This window comes from Gobio gobio (genome assembly GCF_949357685.1).
Source record: "Gobio gobio genome assembly, chromosome: 1".
Taxonomy (NCBI): Eukaryota; Metazoa; Chordata; class Actinopteri; order Cypriniformes; family Gobionidae; genus Gobio; species Gobio gobio.
In genome coordinates, this window is record NC_137097.1 from 68,592,542 (window position 1) to 68,608,129 (window position 15,588).

At 37.1% G+C, this 15,588-nt stretch overlaps 1 protein-coding gene across 1 annotated transcript in view; it reads left to right on the plus strand.

Annotated features, from left to right (window-relative positions):
- The window catches only part of abca3b (ATP-binding cassette, sub-family A (ABC1), member 3b), a 99,644-nt gene that overhangs the window by 14,274 nt on the left and 69,782 nt on the right, over positions 1-15,588 (plus strand). Inside the window, exon 4 of the mRNA XM_079827426.1 lies at positions 8,495-8,622. Coding sequence (XP_079683552.1) covers positions 8,495-8,622 — 128 coding nt within the window. The remainder of the gene's footprint in view (positions 1-8,494; positions 8,623-15,588) is intronic.

Below are 15,588 nucleotides of genomic sequence, written 5' to 3' on the forward strand. Positions count from 1 at the left end.
AATGTCTTTGATTCAAAATCTTTGATTTTAACATTTTGACATTTTGTGGGATGGCTGAGAAGAGGAAGTTTCAGGCAAATGCATAATTTATCTGAAATCGCAGAGCTATAAGTAGAGGTTTATGTGGATGATAAACGAGTGAGTCACAGGTTAATGCACTAGAGGCTCTGATTCAGTGAGTCAGTTGACCCGATCATTTTGACCTGATTTGTGAGCGTTTCATTTAAAATAACAGTTCTTAAGTTATTTGTTCTTGAGCAACATTGGTCACACTGACTGTGTGTTTGCTGTCGTGTGCAATCAGGGCCTAAAAATGTCAATACTGGAGGACTAACTTGACTGTAAAAGTTATACTTTTGGACTGCCCAATTTTTAATGTAATGAAACGGCGCTTTTTATCAGGACAAACTTTTAATGATTTATTTATGGATCCAGAAAATCTTTTAAAAAAATTTACATTTAAAGAATCTTTTATAAAATTGTACTAATTTTGTACATGTACTAATTTTAGTTTGTTTGTTTTTTAAAATTTTATAAAATTGTATTGTTATTTTTGTTGTATTTATGAAAGTATGTTGTTGAATGTTTAATATGTATCTGCCATGTAATAGCCACTGATGCTGATATGGCAATAGACTTAATTACTACTACTACTACAACCAGCGCCTGAAACTAACCTATTGCCACGCCTGCCAATGGCCAGTGACTTAAAGCTGCAGTATGTAACATTTTTTCAGTAAAATATCCAAACACCACTAGGCCAGTTTTATATATTTTGTTCAGTTGAGTACTTACAATATCCCAAATGTTTCCAACTATTTGTAAATCGTGAGAAATTGCTCTTTTACCCAATGAACCGGGACGTGTGAGGGAGTCGCCTGTCCATGGCGTCATATCTGCGTTATCCTCGGTTTCTGGTTGTATTTTGCAGAAACGCTTTACTCTCACTGCAGTGTGAACAAGTGTCATAGCAGCGGCCGAGAGAACACACAGAGTAACGTCATAACATCATCAACACACTCAGATGTGTCTAATATGATAAACAGAGCTGCGTTACCTCATACTCATGACCGGAGAAGCGGAAATGGCGCCGACAACTGTGGCATAATAAAAGTCCTGTCTCATTAATAAATCTCATTATCAATCGCTCCAGCGGTTCCTCAGCTCCACAACACTAGGTCCTGCTCTGCTTCACTACAGTAACGTTAATAATCACATCCATGAACACATCCATACGCCTTTGTTTTGAATAGGTGACCTCTAGCGGACGAAAGAGTTACATAGTGCACCTTTAAGAGAATTTACCGGCTATAAATATTTTTTACCGGCCATGACATCAACATTTTAGTTACCCGTGAAAATTCACAGTTTTCTATTCCAATTTCCATTGCTAAAACTCCTATGGCCTAACTAATATAAATGTAAACAGTCAGTAATAAAAATAAGAACAAATAATCAAATTACAAGCAGAAGCATGTAAATGTACAAATGAACAGTTTTTCAGGTGTCTAATTGTAGTTTTCAGGTAGAGACATTTATTTAAGCAAGCAAATGTAAAAAAAACATAGTATAAATTAAACCGTGATTAATCCTTATTAAAGTTACAAAAGTTATTCAGTCAAGAGCAGTGGGTGTTTTTTTTTGTCCTTTGCTGATTAACATTAAAAACACAGATGGCAGCAGCAATATTAGGCTGCTGTCACTTTAAGAGAGAATGCACAGATCCAATATACTAATACACACACGTTTATTTTCTCAAACATTTACTGTACGTTCACTTAACCGACTACGTTTACTAGGATACTCGCTATTTTTTACATAATTGTGTGAATTTGTCCGCTCAAGTGCAAGACGTGAAAAAGAGTTCTGTTTAGTATTTGCGCGATATCTGAGACACAACTTTCACAAAACTTTCCTCTCAGCGCACGAGTAATGAAAGGAGATCCCTTTCACGTCGTCTTGACTTAAACTGGTAGATTAAGTGCCCTATTTGAGATGTACATGTATGAATAAATCACACAAATCCCGTGCTATATGGGCACTGCCTATTAATAGAGCGAAAGTTGTTTTAAACTCTGTGATAAAGGCCTTTTACAGACCTCATTTAAATATTTAGCGGGAAACAGAAATCCACTCTGTTATCCAGCTAATGCCGAGTTCAGACTGCCCGATTTTAGCCCCGATGTTGACTCGCCAACAGGTTTTGCGAAATCGCAGACAAATGTCCGAAATCATAGGCAAATTGGTGCTTGTGCACGTGAGTGACAATCACGCAGTGTGAATGATCAAAGACGCGATCAGAGAGAATCACAGATGAGTCGCCGACGCCCGTGAGATATTTGGCGTGCTAAATATCTGGACCTGTCTGCGATTCAAAATCCTGCTGTGTGAAATGTGTTCTGCCTGAAAATGACATCAGCGATGACCGACAGCAAATGAGAGAGCAAGATAGAGGACAGCGGAAGGTTTGGGGAGGAGTTAAAGACCAGAATATCAGTATTTTAATAGATTTATTTACAATTATAACAAACGTAAATAAAGAACAAACATTTGCTTGACCAGCCGCAGAAGTAGCTCATTGCAAAATTATTTATTTACCTCAAACTCTTTTTGCAGAACACAACCCTTGCTCCCTGTGTCTCCCCAAACATTTCCTCCGCCATAATCTTTTTTATTTTTTTCCTTTTCGCGGCAAATCAGCGCACAGACAATTTGGATCGCAAGTTTCTGCACTGCAATCTATATTTTTAATAACAATTCCAGTCTGACGCACACGTGATCTCGCGTTGTTTCCTTCTCACTTCTCGCGTGTGTTTGGTTGAGAAACGTAGTTTGCGGTAGGGATGGGCGATATCACTTATTTTGTTTTCGATACGATACCGATACTTTCAAGGCCAGTATCACCGATATCGATACCGAAACGATACTTCTAAACGGAACTTTTTAATTATTAAATTATTGAAATTACTAAGAGTAAAATGTAACATTAAATGTATTTTAACATTCAATATGCCTTAATTGCAACTTATTAGATCTCATTTTTGTTTACACATGGTTAAAATATGTTTACTCGCAGTGTTAACCGTGGAAATGTACAAATAGTTGAACTACGGTGACTGTAGTAAAAAATAAACCATGGTTCATTTTCATAAGGGACTGCCAGTGACAGGACGTTGCACCCATAAAATACAACCTTTTTTATTATTTTTTTATAATCGAACATGATCAATATCAGCTTTTAACATTACATTTAAAGAGTCTAATGCACTATGTAGGCTACAATTTCTATTTGTTTATTGTGAAATAACTGTGTTTTGTCTTCTGATGAGCATTGTTCATGGCTGCGTTTCCAAAAGCATCAATGGTTTCTTATGATAGTTTTGGGAAACACAGCTCTGTTTGTATACTCTGTGATTGACTGGTTCTGTCTTGCAGCATTTGCGTCCATTCATATCATGGTTCAGATGAGCAGGAAAATAGTTCTATACTACACAACTAATCGGAAACATAGGTTATTCGTATTGTATGCAATAAATAAAAATATCGATATTAAGGGGTTTTTTTGTTTAAAAAGATTATTTGAGTATCGATACTTTTCGATTTCGCGAAACCTGTGGGCGAGTGAAAATCTGGCCTTAAAGGGTTAGTTCACCCAAAAATGAAAATTCTGTCATTAATGACTTACCCTCATGTCGTTCGACACCCGTCAGACCTCCGTTCATCTTCAGAACACAAATGAAGATATTTTAGTTGAAATCTGATGTCTCTGAAAGGCCTCCATTGGCTCAATGCACGGTTCACTCTCAAGACCCTTAAAAGGCACTAAAGACGTCGTTACAAAGTCCATCTCACTACAGTGGTTCTACAATAACTTAATGAAGCGACGAGAATAGTTTTTGTGCGCAAAAAAACCCTAAATAACGACTTATATAGTGATGACGATTTCAAAACACGGCCTCATGAAGCTTCGAAGCGTTATGAATCAGTGAGTTGATTCAGCGGTTTGAATCGCCAAATTTCAGCAGTTTGACACGCGATCCGAATCATGATTCGACTCGCTGATTCATAACGCTTCGAAGCTTCATGATGCTGTGTTTTGAAATCGTCATCACTATATAAGTCGTTATTTAGGGTTTTTTTGCGCACAAAAGCTATTCTCGCCGATTCATAAAGTTATTTTAGAACCACTGTAGTGAGATGGACTTTGTAACGACGTCTTTAGTACCTTTTAAGGGTCTTGAGAGTGAACTGTGCCATTGTGCCAATGGAGGCCTTTCAGAGCCATCAGATTTCAACTAAAATATCTTCATTTGTGTTCTGAAGATGAACGGAGGTCTGACGGGTGTCGAACGACATGAGGGTGAGGAATTAATGACAGAATTTTCATTTTTGGGTGAACTAACCCTTTAAATCGTGCTGTGTGAACTCTCCGTTAGTTAAAATGAACTAATAATGGGAATTAAGTACTTCTAAAGCTTTTATTAATCTTAATGATGATTTCTACATTTCTTATTGCTAACACCTTTAAAGTCAAAAGTAGTATCTGTTGATATTATTCAGCTAACATGAGCCAACATGAACTAATAGTAGTATTTTAATAATTAATGTTAACAAAGATAAACAAATACTGAGTTGCTTCTTGTTAGTTAATAATGGGAGCTTATTGTAGAGTGTTACCATCTTGCTGACTGTTGTGTTTACACTCACACGTTCACATTTAGCACAGATGCTTCTTTGTTGTGTGTCGTGTCGTCTAGATTAGCTTGTTGATCCTCAGAGAGATCAGGAACAGACCCGACCTCTCCAAACCAGGACGCGACAGTTGCTCGCTCTAAGCTGGTTTAACCGGCTCCTCCCGTTTTGTTTTTTTAGAGGCAGACCGCGTATTTCACAATAAAAAGTCATGTGAGGACATTTGGTTACACGTTAGATGAACGTTTGACCTAGAAATGAAAACTGCCATTATTTATTCGCCCTCATGTCTTTCAAAACCCACGTGTTGTTACGCGTTTCTCTGGAACAATAAAGGAGTAATAGTGACACATCTTCATTCAGATCTTTCCATATAACAGCAGTTTTTAAAGAGACCACATCTTTCAATCTCTGAAAAGGACAATAAAAAGTGCAATGGAGACTAATTCGCCACCGAGGTTTTCCTATGGGGTTTTATAACGTGTTTTTCTTTTACAATTTACGAGTAAAATAAGCTCTGTGGTAAACATGACTTGACGATTTATGTTTACGATGTTCTACGATGTAAATTACGCACACAGCACAGACGTTTTTATCCAGTCACTTATTAAAAACATAAATTTTCAAAAATGAACATGATCAAAATCTGCACTTTCGATACGGGTGAGTGTAATGGATGCTGTCTAGCAAAACGTTCAAGTATAGTCAGGTCATGTTTACCACAGAGCTTATTTTACTCATGAATTGAAAAACCCTGCAGGAATATCTCGAGGGAACCCGCGGTGAATTAGACAGTCATACCTGCACCGCTCCATATCCACAGAAGGAAACGCTAACAAAAGCCTCTTAAAAATATCTCATTTTTTGTTGCGCACACTCATTGTATGGCTTTATAACAACATGAGGATGAGTAAATAATGACTTTTTCATTTTTCACCAAACGTTCCTTTTAAAGAGCCTAGCTAACCTGCCGATTTGTGTTTGTTTGTTTGTGTGTGTGTGTGTGTGTGTGTGTGCACTTAGTTGTGATGGGTACGGTTAGGGTCAGGACCTAGAGATTGCATTGTGTCAACGAATGTCCTCAGAAATATAAATGTACAAGAGTGTGTGTGTCTGCGTGCGTGAGTGTGCGTGTTTGTGTCTGCATGCATGTGTCTGCATGTGTGTGTCTGTGTGTTTGAGTGTGTCTGTGCATGTGTCTGTGTGTGTGTTTGTGTGTCTGCGTGTGCATGCGTGTGTCTGATGGCGTGCATGTGTCTGCGTGAGTGTGTGTCTGTGTGTCTGCGTGAGTGTGAGTGTGTGTCTGTGTGCCTGTTTGTCTGTATGTCTGCGTGAGTGTGTGTCTGTGTGTTTGTGTGTCTGCGTGAGTGTGTTTTTGTGTTTCTGTGTGAATGTGTGTGTCTGCGTCTGTGTCTGTGTGCCTGTTTGTGTGTCTGCGTGCATATCTGCGTGAGTGTGTGTCTGTGTGTTTGAGTGTGTCTGTGCATGTGTCTTCATGTGTCTGTGTGTGTGTTTGTGTGTCTGCGTGTGCATGCGTGTGTCTAATGGCGTGCATGTGTCTGCGTGAGTGTGTGTCTGTGTGTCTGCGTGAGTGTGTGTGCCTGTGTGAGTGTGTGTCTGTGTGCCTGTTTTTTGTGTCTGTATGCATGTCTGCGTGAGTGTGTGTCTGTGTGTTTGTGTGTCTGCGTGAGTGTGTTTTTGTGTTTCTGTGTGAATGTGTGTGTCTGCGTGTGTGTCTGTGTGCCTGTTTGTGTGTCTGCGTGCATATCTGCGTGAGTGTGTGTCTGTGTGCTTGTGTGTCTGCGTGAGTGTGTGTCTATGTTTCTGCGTGAGTGTGTCTGCGTGCGTGCGTGAGTGTGTGTTTCTGCGTGTGTGAGTGTGTGTCTGTCTGTGTGCCTGTTTGTGTGTCTGCAACTGCATGCATATCTGCGTGAGTGTGTGTCTATGTTTCTGCGTGAGTGTTTCTGCGTGTGTGAGTGTGTGTCTGTCTGTGTGCCTGTTTGTGTGTCTGCAACTGCATGCATATCTGCGTGAGTGTGTGTCTGTGTGTTTGTGTTTCTGTGTGAGTGTGTGTGTGTCTGCGTGTGTGAGTGTGTGTCTGCATGCATGTCTGCGGGTTTGTGTGTCTGCGTGAGTGTCTGTGTGTGTGTGTGTGTGTATGTGTCTGCGTATGTGAGTGTGTGTCTGCATGCATGTCTGCATGAGTGTGTGTTTGTGTGTCTGCGTGCGTGCGTGAGTGTGTGTCTGTATGTTTGAGTGTGTTTGAGTTTCTGTGTGTGCGTGTGTGTGTGTCTGCATGTGTGCGTGAGTGTGTGTGTGTCTGTATGTGTGAGTGTGTTTGAGTGTGTCTGCATGTGTGCGTAAGTGTGTGTGTGTGTGTCTGTATGTTTGAGTGTGTCCGCGTGTTTGAGTGTGTCTGCATGTTTGTGAGTGTCTGCGTGCGTGAGTGTGTGTGTGTATCTGTATGTTTGAGTGTGTCTGCGTGTGTGTGTGTGTATCTGTATGTTTGAGTGTGTCTGCGTGTGTGTCTGCATGCGTGTGTGTCTGCATTCATGTGTGAGTGAGTGTGTGTGTGTGTGTGTGTGTGTCTGCATGTGTGCGTGAGTGTGTGTGTGTGTGTATCTGTATGTTTGCGTGTGTCTGCGTGTGTGTCTGAATGCATGTGCGTGTGTGTGTGTGTCTGCGTGCGTGCGTGAGTGTGTGTGTATCTGTATGTTTGAGTGTGTCTGCGTGTGTCTGCGTGTGTGTGTGTATCTGTATGTTTGAGTGTGTCTGCGTGTGTGTCTGCGTGTGTGTGTGTGTATCTGTATGTTTGAGTGTGTCTGCGTGTGTATCTGTATGTTTGAGTGTGTCTGCGTGTGTATCTGTATGTTTGAGTGTGTCTGCGTGTGTGTCTGCGTGTGTGTGTGTGTATCTGTATGTTTGAGTGTGTCTGCGTGTGTATCTGTATGTTTGAGTGTGTCTGCGTGTGTCTGCGTGTGTGTGTGTATCTGTATGTTTGAGTGTGTCTGCGTGTGTGTCTGCGTGTGTGTGTGTGTATCTGTATGTTTGAGTGTGTCTGCGTGTGTATCTGTATGTTTGAGTGTGTCTGCGTGTGTCTGCGTGTGTGTGTGTGTGTGTGTGTGTGTGTATCTGTATGTTTAAGTGTGTTTGAGTGTGTCTGCGTGTGTGTCTGCATGCATGTGTGAGTGTGCGTGTGTGTGTCTGCGTGTGTGAGTGTGTGTGTGTGTGTGTATCTGTGTGTTTGAGTATGTGCGTGTGTGCGCGTGTGTGCGTGTGTGTGCGCGCGTGTGTGTAATTGGATTTAGGCTGTAAATCCCAGTCGTGACCTGGCTGAAATCCCAGTTTTCCAGAGAGTCTCATTAGCTTTTTCCTTGTAACATTATTTTCTCTGGGAAAAAATTCCCAGTGGTCATGATATCATTAACATATGTTTACAGTCGGCTGACAAATCCTGAAATCAATTATTTCAAAGGTCAAATGGTGAGCCCGTGTCCACACTGCCCCTTTAAAGGTCACATGGTTTCGTATGATTGCCTAAATGGTTACATTTCACATAGATTAATCTATTTTTATCAGTTTAACCCTCAAACTTTCTACGCACTGAATTGATCGCATATGAACAATTTGCATTTGTTTGAAGAATATGTTTTGTTTGCTAAAGTGGGTGGTTGTCTGGGTGTTGCCACGGTGATTGGGGTGGTTGCTAGGTGGTTTCCTCCTGTCTGGCGTGGAAAGAGTCTCCCAGGAGTCTTGGATGTTGGAGTGTGTGGCACTGATGATGTGTGCTCTTGTTTTCCAGTCCGAGGCTTTGAAACCGAGGAGCAGTTTGAGGAGTTTGTGAAAGCGGACCCGCGATCAGGCAAGATCTTGGCAGCCGTTGTGTTTGATCATCCCTTCAGCCACGACGATGAGCCTCTTCCTCTGCAGGTGAGCGTCTCAGAGCCGGCGGACATTAGCCTGACCACCAATCACAGGCTCCACCTGCACAACTGCACACCGAACGAAGTGTTTCACATCAACATCAAGTGAAAAAAAATATATTATTATTATTATTGAAATACAATTCATTTAATTCTAAAATGCGTATATATAATTGTTTTTATTACATACAATTTTGCATTTTATTTTGCATAAAGAAAATTTTGTAACAATATTTTCATGAATTTGCACAATAATTAAAAAAATTTCCCCCTCAAATTGTCATTAATTAAAAAACCCCATGCTATTTACTCATAATAATAATAATAATAATAACAACAAAAATAATAATAATAATACAAATAAACATTCTGAGTAATAATTTAATCTATTTAAAAAGTTTTTATTTTAAATTAAGCGCAGCATAAATTGTATTTGCATTTCTATACTTTTGTAAAAAAAAAAATATATATATATATATATATATATATATATTTCAGTAATGAACGTTGGGGGGATGTAATTATAATGAAAATATTTTAAAAGATATAATGATCCAAAATGGGATTACTTTTACATATGCAAAACCATTTTCTTTTGATTTTGGTGTGAAATATTCGAAATTTCTTTATTTTAAAGAGAAATATTACAATAGAAAAACAAATAATATTTTGTTTAATATTTTTTGTAATAATAATAATAATATTTTGTTTAATAATAATAATAATTATTATTATTATTAATAAAATAAATACTCAATTTCTTTATTTTACAGTTAAATATGTCTACAGAAATATGTATTTATTTTGTTTAATTTTTTTTATTTAATAATACTAATTTATTATTATTACTAAAATAAATACTCAATTTATTTATTTAACAGTTAAATATTGCAACAGAAATATTTCTTATTTTGTTTAATATTTTTATTTAATAATAATAATATTATTATTTTTATTTAATAATAATAATAATAATAATAATAATAATAATAATAATAATAATAATAATAATAATAATAATTGTATTGTAAGTACTCAATTTCTTTATTTTACAGTTTACAAATATTACAACTGAAATATATTTTTATGATTTGTTTAATATCTTTATTTAGGATTAATAATATATATTAATAGTATTACTATTATTGTTATTATTAAATAGTCTTATTTCTTTATTTTACAGTTAAATATTACAACTGAAAGATTTATTGTTTTGTTTAATATTTGTATTTATTAATAATAAGCACAATAATAACATAAAAATATACAATCATTTAAAATCAACATATTTTTTTTTTACAACAGAATGATTTCGGTAACACTTTACAATAAGGTTCATTAGCTAACATTAGTTAACATGAACTAATAATGAACTGCACTTATAAAGCATTTATTAATCTTTGTTAATGTTAATTTCTACATTTACTAATGCATTCTTAAAATCTTGCTAACATTAGTTAATGCACTGTGAACTAACATGAACAAACCATTAACGTTGATACTTAGTGATAATTATTAATGTATTATTATTAGGTATGCACCGAATCCAGGGTTCGGGTTCGGATTCGGCCGAATATTGGGCTTTTTGACTGGGTTCGGTTTCTGCCGAACCTCAGAATTTTTTTCCACCGAACCCGAACACTAGGCTTGCACTATGCGCGCCCCGCTGGTCGAACGTAATGACGCCGCTGTTGAAAGTGAAAATGGAACTCATGAACAGAAAACGTGGCAGTATACTTTAAGTCAAAAGAAGGCGATTCAAGTTGAGCTACGCGTTCAATTTGCAATGCCGATTTGTCTCGTGATGACCCTTAACAACAGCCGCTGTTATAACATTTGCATATGAAACATCCGAGAGAATAGGCTACGAGTTGTGCATGAAGGAATCTACAGACAGCAGCCAAAATTTATTTTATTTTACCTTGCAAACAGCCTATAGATCTATAGATCAGATAAAATATAAATAAAATTAATAAAATATATAGGCCTACACTAAATATTTTTCACTTAAATAATTACCAAATTAAGATGACAAAACGAAAATACACTGAATCCGTAAGCTTTGAAGAACCGGAATTAGGTAAATAGGTAGATAATATAGCTACTATATATCTTTACATATACTATTCTCTTAAAACCATCATTTCATTATTTTTACTAACCCAAATAATGATTCATCCGCTAGGTTGCACGTGAGGGGGAAAAAATAGGTTCCTTCAACTTAAGAGTTGAGCTCTTTTTATTTTAATATATCTCTTTACATAAATACTATTTTCTACTTTAAAAAAAAATTACTTCATTATTTTACTAACCCAGTGTTTTGTATGTGAATGCTGTTTGACGTGAATATTACCACAGGAGTGAAGCACAAAGCTTTGTTTAGCCTAGAAAGGAAATAGCCTAATGGTCAGAGAGCTCTTTTTCATTCTGCTTTGTGATCTGGATCTGGTCACTCGATTTTCCGTGAAAGGCCTAGTCCATTTTATCCCAATGGACATGGACATCTCGATTCTTTTCCCAAATCTTCACTCGCGTCGCGCCCATGTTCGCAGGGGATTATAAACGTTTCTTCCTTTCGTTTGCTTATAATTAAGTCTATTATAACTATTCACATCCTTTACTGTGGGAAAGTATAAAACGCACTGTAAGACGAATACCTTTTTACTTAAAATTTTATTTAACACAGTTTGTTCTTGTTATTAAACTTGGTAAGGCGCGTCAAGTTTGGTTTATTTGAATAGCGCATTTCACACACACACGCGCGCCGGTGATTTTAGTTTCGTTTTCTCTGGCAGTGAATAATCAAACATCGCCTAAATGTCTTGACCCTGTGGAAAATAAAATCCGCTCTTCAGACCTTTTAAAACAAGTGTTGCTTTGCAACATCAGTAGAATATATGAAGACGAAGATATTCAAGAAGGTGTCTATTCAGTGTCCCATTCCTCTCAAAGCGCAGAGCGGTAGGCCTATATGACGCATCTTTGCGGGGAAATAGTATGAATAGTATGAATCAAATATTTTTCTAACTAATATTTAATTTTCATATATTCTTGAGGTTACCATTATTTACTAAAAATCGTTTTTGTTTTATAGGATGTAGTGTGTTGTTTCACTGACGGAAGTGCTAAAATAAACACGCATATGGATGTTTCAGCCTCAAATGATTTCAAAATGTTGGCTATATATCTGGCATAGACTACAGTATTTAAAATAGCATATATGCATTAGTTACATTCTCAATTTAATTTACAGAGCAATCCCTGCTAAGTTTTTAGTTTAACTAATACTACAGAAGAGGATTAGTGTGTGTCGCACACAACAGACTCGCAACGGGGGCGTGGCATCACGATGGTGGCACTCCATCTTGATGTCGGCACAACCCTAGCGTGCGCCACCTGCGCTCTCCGTTGGGTTGTTCTTTGAAACGACAGAGGACGACTCGGGGTAATTTTTCTATAAACCATCATGAAATAGCGACGACAATGTTTACTTTAGTAAACTTGACCAAAACAGTTAATGGCATCCCTACACTGCTGTGGACGTTGTTTACTTCATTAATGTGTTTACTGTGATAATGGACTGCGGATGGGAGTAGGATTCGGTATTCGGTTTCGGATTCGGCCGAATCTTAACCAGTGGATTCGGTATTCGGCCGAACCCCAAAAATCTGGATTCGGTGCATCCCTAATTATTATATACATATTAATATACAGTATAGTCTCAAAATGTTTGGCCAAATTGTGCAGTCCCCAAACAAACACAACAAACATGTTCTATATATATATATATATATATATATATAATTTGTCAATGAAGTAATGATCCAACACAGGATTGGTTTCACCCATTTTCTTTTGACTCTGGCGTGTGATATGGCACGTTTATGTGAGAGCTGCATCTCTCATGATGATTGCCATTACTTAAAGGAAGGAAATGTTCTTCTCTGAACACTTGAGGACAAAATAATGTGTTTTCCTCAGAATTGTAAAGTGCAGAGCTGGAGGAATCAGGCCATTAGTGCTCCAGCAACACATATTGTTTTCATGTCTCCAGCGCCTGCTCATGTGTTTATGAAGCATTTTGAGGTCTGGTCTCTTCTTGAATCATCTCGTTCCTCGGTCACGAGCAGCGAGTCTGTAGCGCAGCTCCAGTGCAGCTCCTGCTTCAGCGTCTGTGCATAAAATGTATGGTTTTTAATAACACTTGACTTAAGAAAGGCTTCACGAATGATTTGCACAGAAAGTTGTTTTCCTCGTATCTTAAACAAGGCCCAAAATTGTTGCGTATTAAATATTCTCCCAAAATTCCTTAAATATTCTCCCAAAATTTTCTCCGAAAATCAGGGCGGCATTTATTAATCAAAATAATTATTTCATAATTATATACTCAATGGGCCCTATTTTAACGATCTGAAACGCAAGTGTCAAAGCGCGAAGCGCAAGTAACTTTGTGGGCGGGTCTCGGCGCTGTTGCTATTTTCCCGGCGGGATAAATGGCTCTTGCGCCCGGCGCAAATCTAAAATGGGTTGGTCTGAAGTAGCTTCATTATTCATAGGTGTGGTTTGGGCGTAACGTGAATAAACCAATCAGAGCGTCATCCAACATTCCCTGTAAAAGCAGGTGCGCAAGTTCCATTATGGATTGCTATTATTATGGCGTATTTACCAGGCGCACGCCAGGAGCGGTTCACAGCCGAGGAGACTGATGTTCTTGGAAGAGCAGTGAAAGACAGAGAAGTGAAGTTGTATGGGGATGGGAGAAACCCACCCAAAATAGCGTTGGTTAAACAGGCGTGGGAGGAAATAGCCACAATTGTTTCATCAGCTGGCATCCCCAGGACGTCGCACCAGTGCCGCGAGCGCTACAATGACATCAGAAGACGGGGAAAGTCCAAGCTTGCCAGCATCAATCGGGCACGCCGTGTAACGGGAGGTGGATCTGCCTCTACTCAGGACCTGACGCCAGCAGAGGACATCGCTGCGTCCACCCTCACCGATTTTTTTTCCTGGTTCTTGACGGACAAACCATTTTGTTAGATGTCCTTATATACATATATGTCTTGCCAGAAGTTGCCACTATTGGGCAAACAGGTCTCCTTAATTATTAGACTATAATTAGCCTGAATAATTTGTAAGCTAGATTTATGCCTATTTTTTCACATCTTCGTGGCACACCACAATAATTTCCGTCATCTCATGTGTTAATATTTTTTTAGTGTAACAATTTATGATTTGCAAAAATAACTGTTGCATCTGTGTAGATTACATGAGCAAAGTGTATGCGCGTTGTGCACGCTATACATTATGGTCAAGCATGCGCCCTTAAAATAGCATAATGAACAACGCGCAATGCGCCACTGACTTTAGACTAGGTTTTTTCTGGTCAGTGGCGCAATTGTTTAATGGAACAGCAAAATAGCACCAGGGATTGTTTGCGCCGGAACACGCCTCCTTTTTTGCGCTGAACCGCCCAGGGAGCGCAAGTTCATTCACTAGTTTAGCGACGTGCTTCTGTGGAGGGAAAAGCGCGCTTTGCGCGGGTGCAAAATAGGAATGACACATGCGTCGGTGTACAAAGTCAATTGCGCTGGGTGCAAGATAGGGCCCAATGTCTTTATTTTACAGTAAAATTGTACAACTTTAAAATATTTCTTATTTTGTTTAATATTTTTATTTAATAATAATCCTCAATTTTTCAGGTAAATTATAACAGGAAGATTTCTTAATTTGATATTTTGATATTATTATTATTATTATTATTATTATTATTATTATTATTATTATTATTAAATATTACATTTCTTTATTTTACAGTGAAATATTACAACAAAGATAAATTTAGTAATAATAAAATAATAGATTATTTATTATTATTATTATTATTATTATTATTATTATTATTATTATTATTATTATTATTATTATTATTATTATTATACTCTTTTACCACAGAAATATTTCTTATTTTGTTTCATATTTATATATTTATTTAGAAATAATAATAATAATATTTATTATTATTATTATTATTATTATTATTATTACTACTATTAAATACTCAATTTCTTTTTTGTACAGTTGAATATCACAAGAGAAAAAACATTTGTATTGACATTTTTATTTATTATTATTATTATTATTATTATTATTTACTATTAAATTAGTGGTGGGCATCGATTAAAACAAATTTACTAATTAATCGCACTTTTTTCTGTAATTAATCGCGATTAATCGCAAGTTTTTAATATTTTACGTTTTTAATATTTTGATATTGTAATAATTTCAGTTACTCTCCAAATTAATGTATAAACAATTTAAAGACAGCATATTTTAAATATGTGTTGTATTGTCATGTTTTTATGAATGAAGGCCAGTATCACTGATACCAAAGTGTCTATGAAACATTAATGACGTTACATTACAGTATAACTGAAAGCTCCCAATTTCAACATTTATTAGGCTTTACAAAAAACTACTTTTAATTTAAGTGAACTTAAAACAATCTTAACATAAACCCAAAATAATACATGTTATATTTACCCATGGCCTTCCCTGTTATACATATACAGAAATGTAATAGTTATCTTTCTTAACTGCATAAATAATAAATCAAATATAGATGAATCATCATTAAAGCTAAAATTTTCTCTGTTCCCGTTGTTCTTTGATGAACATTAATGACATAATCATCAGTGCTACTGTCACTTTAAGAACAGCTGCGGATCTCACGCGCTGTCCCGCGCATCTCATTTCCTCACAACTCTTTAAGTTCATTTAAGACGTTATTTAACTAATTTAAGACCCTAATATGAGAATACTCAAAATCCTCTGTGTTATTGTTTGTTCAAGAGCAAAAGAGAACTCGATGTGAGCAGGAAACTGACGCGAGTCTATCTATGCGTCGAGTGTGTGTGTGTGTGTGTGTGTGTAGAGCAGAGGACATCGCTGCGTCCACCCTCACCGATTTTTTTTC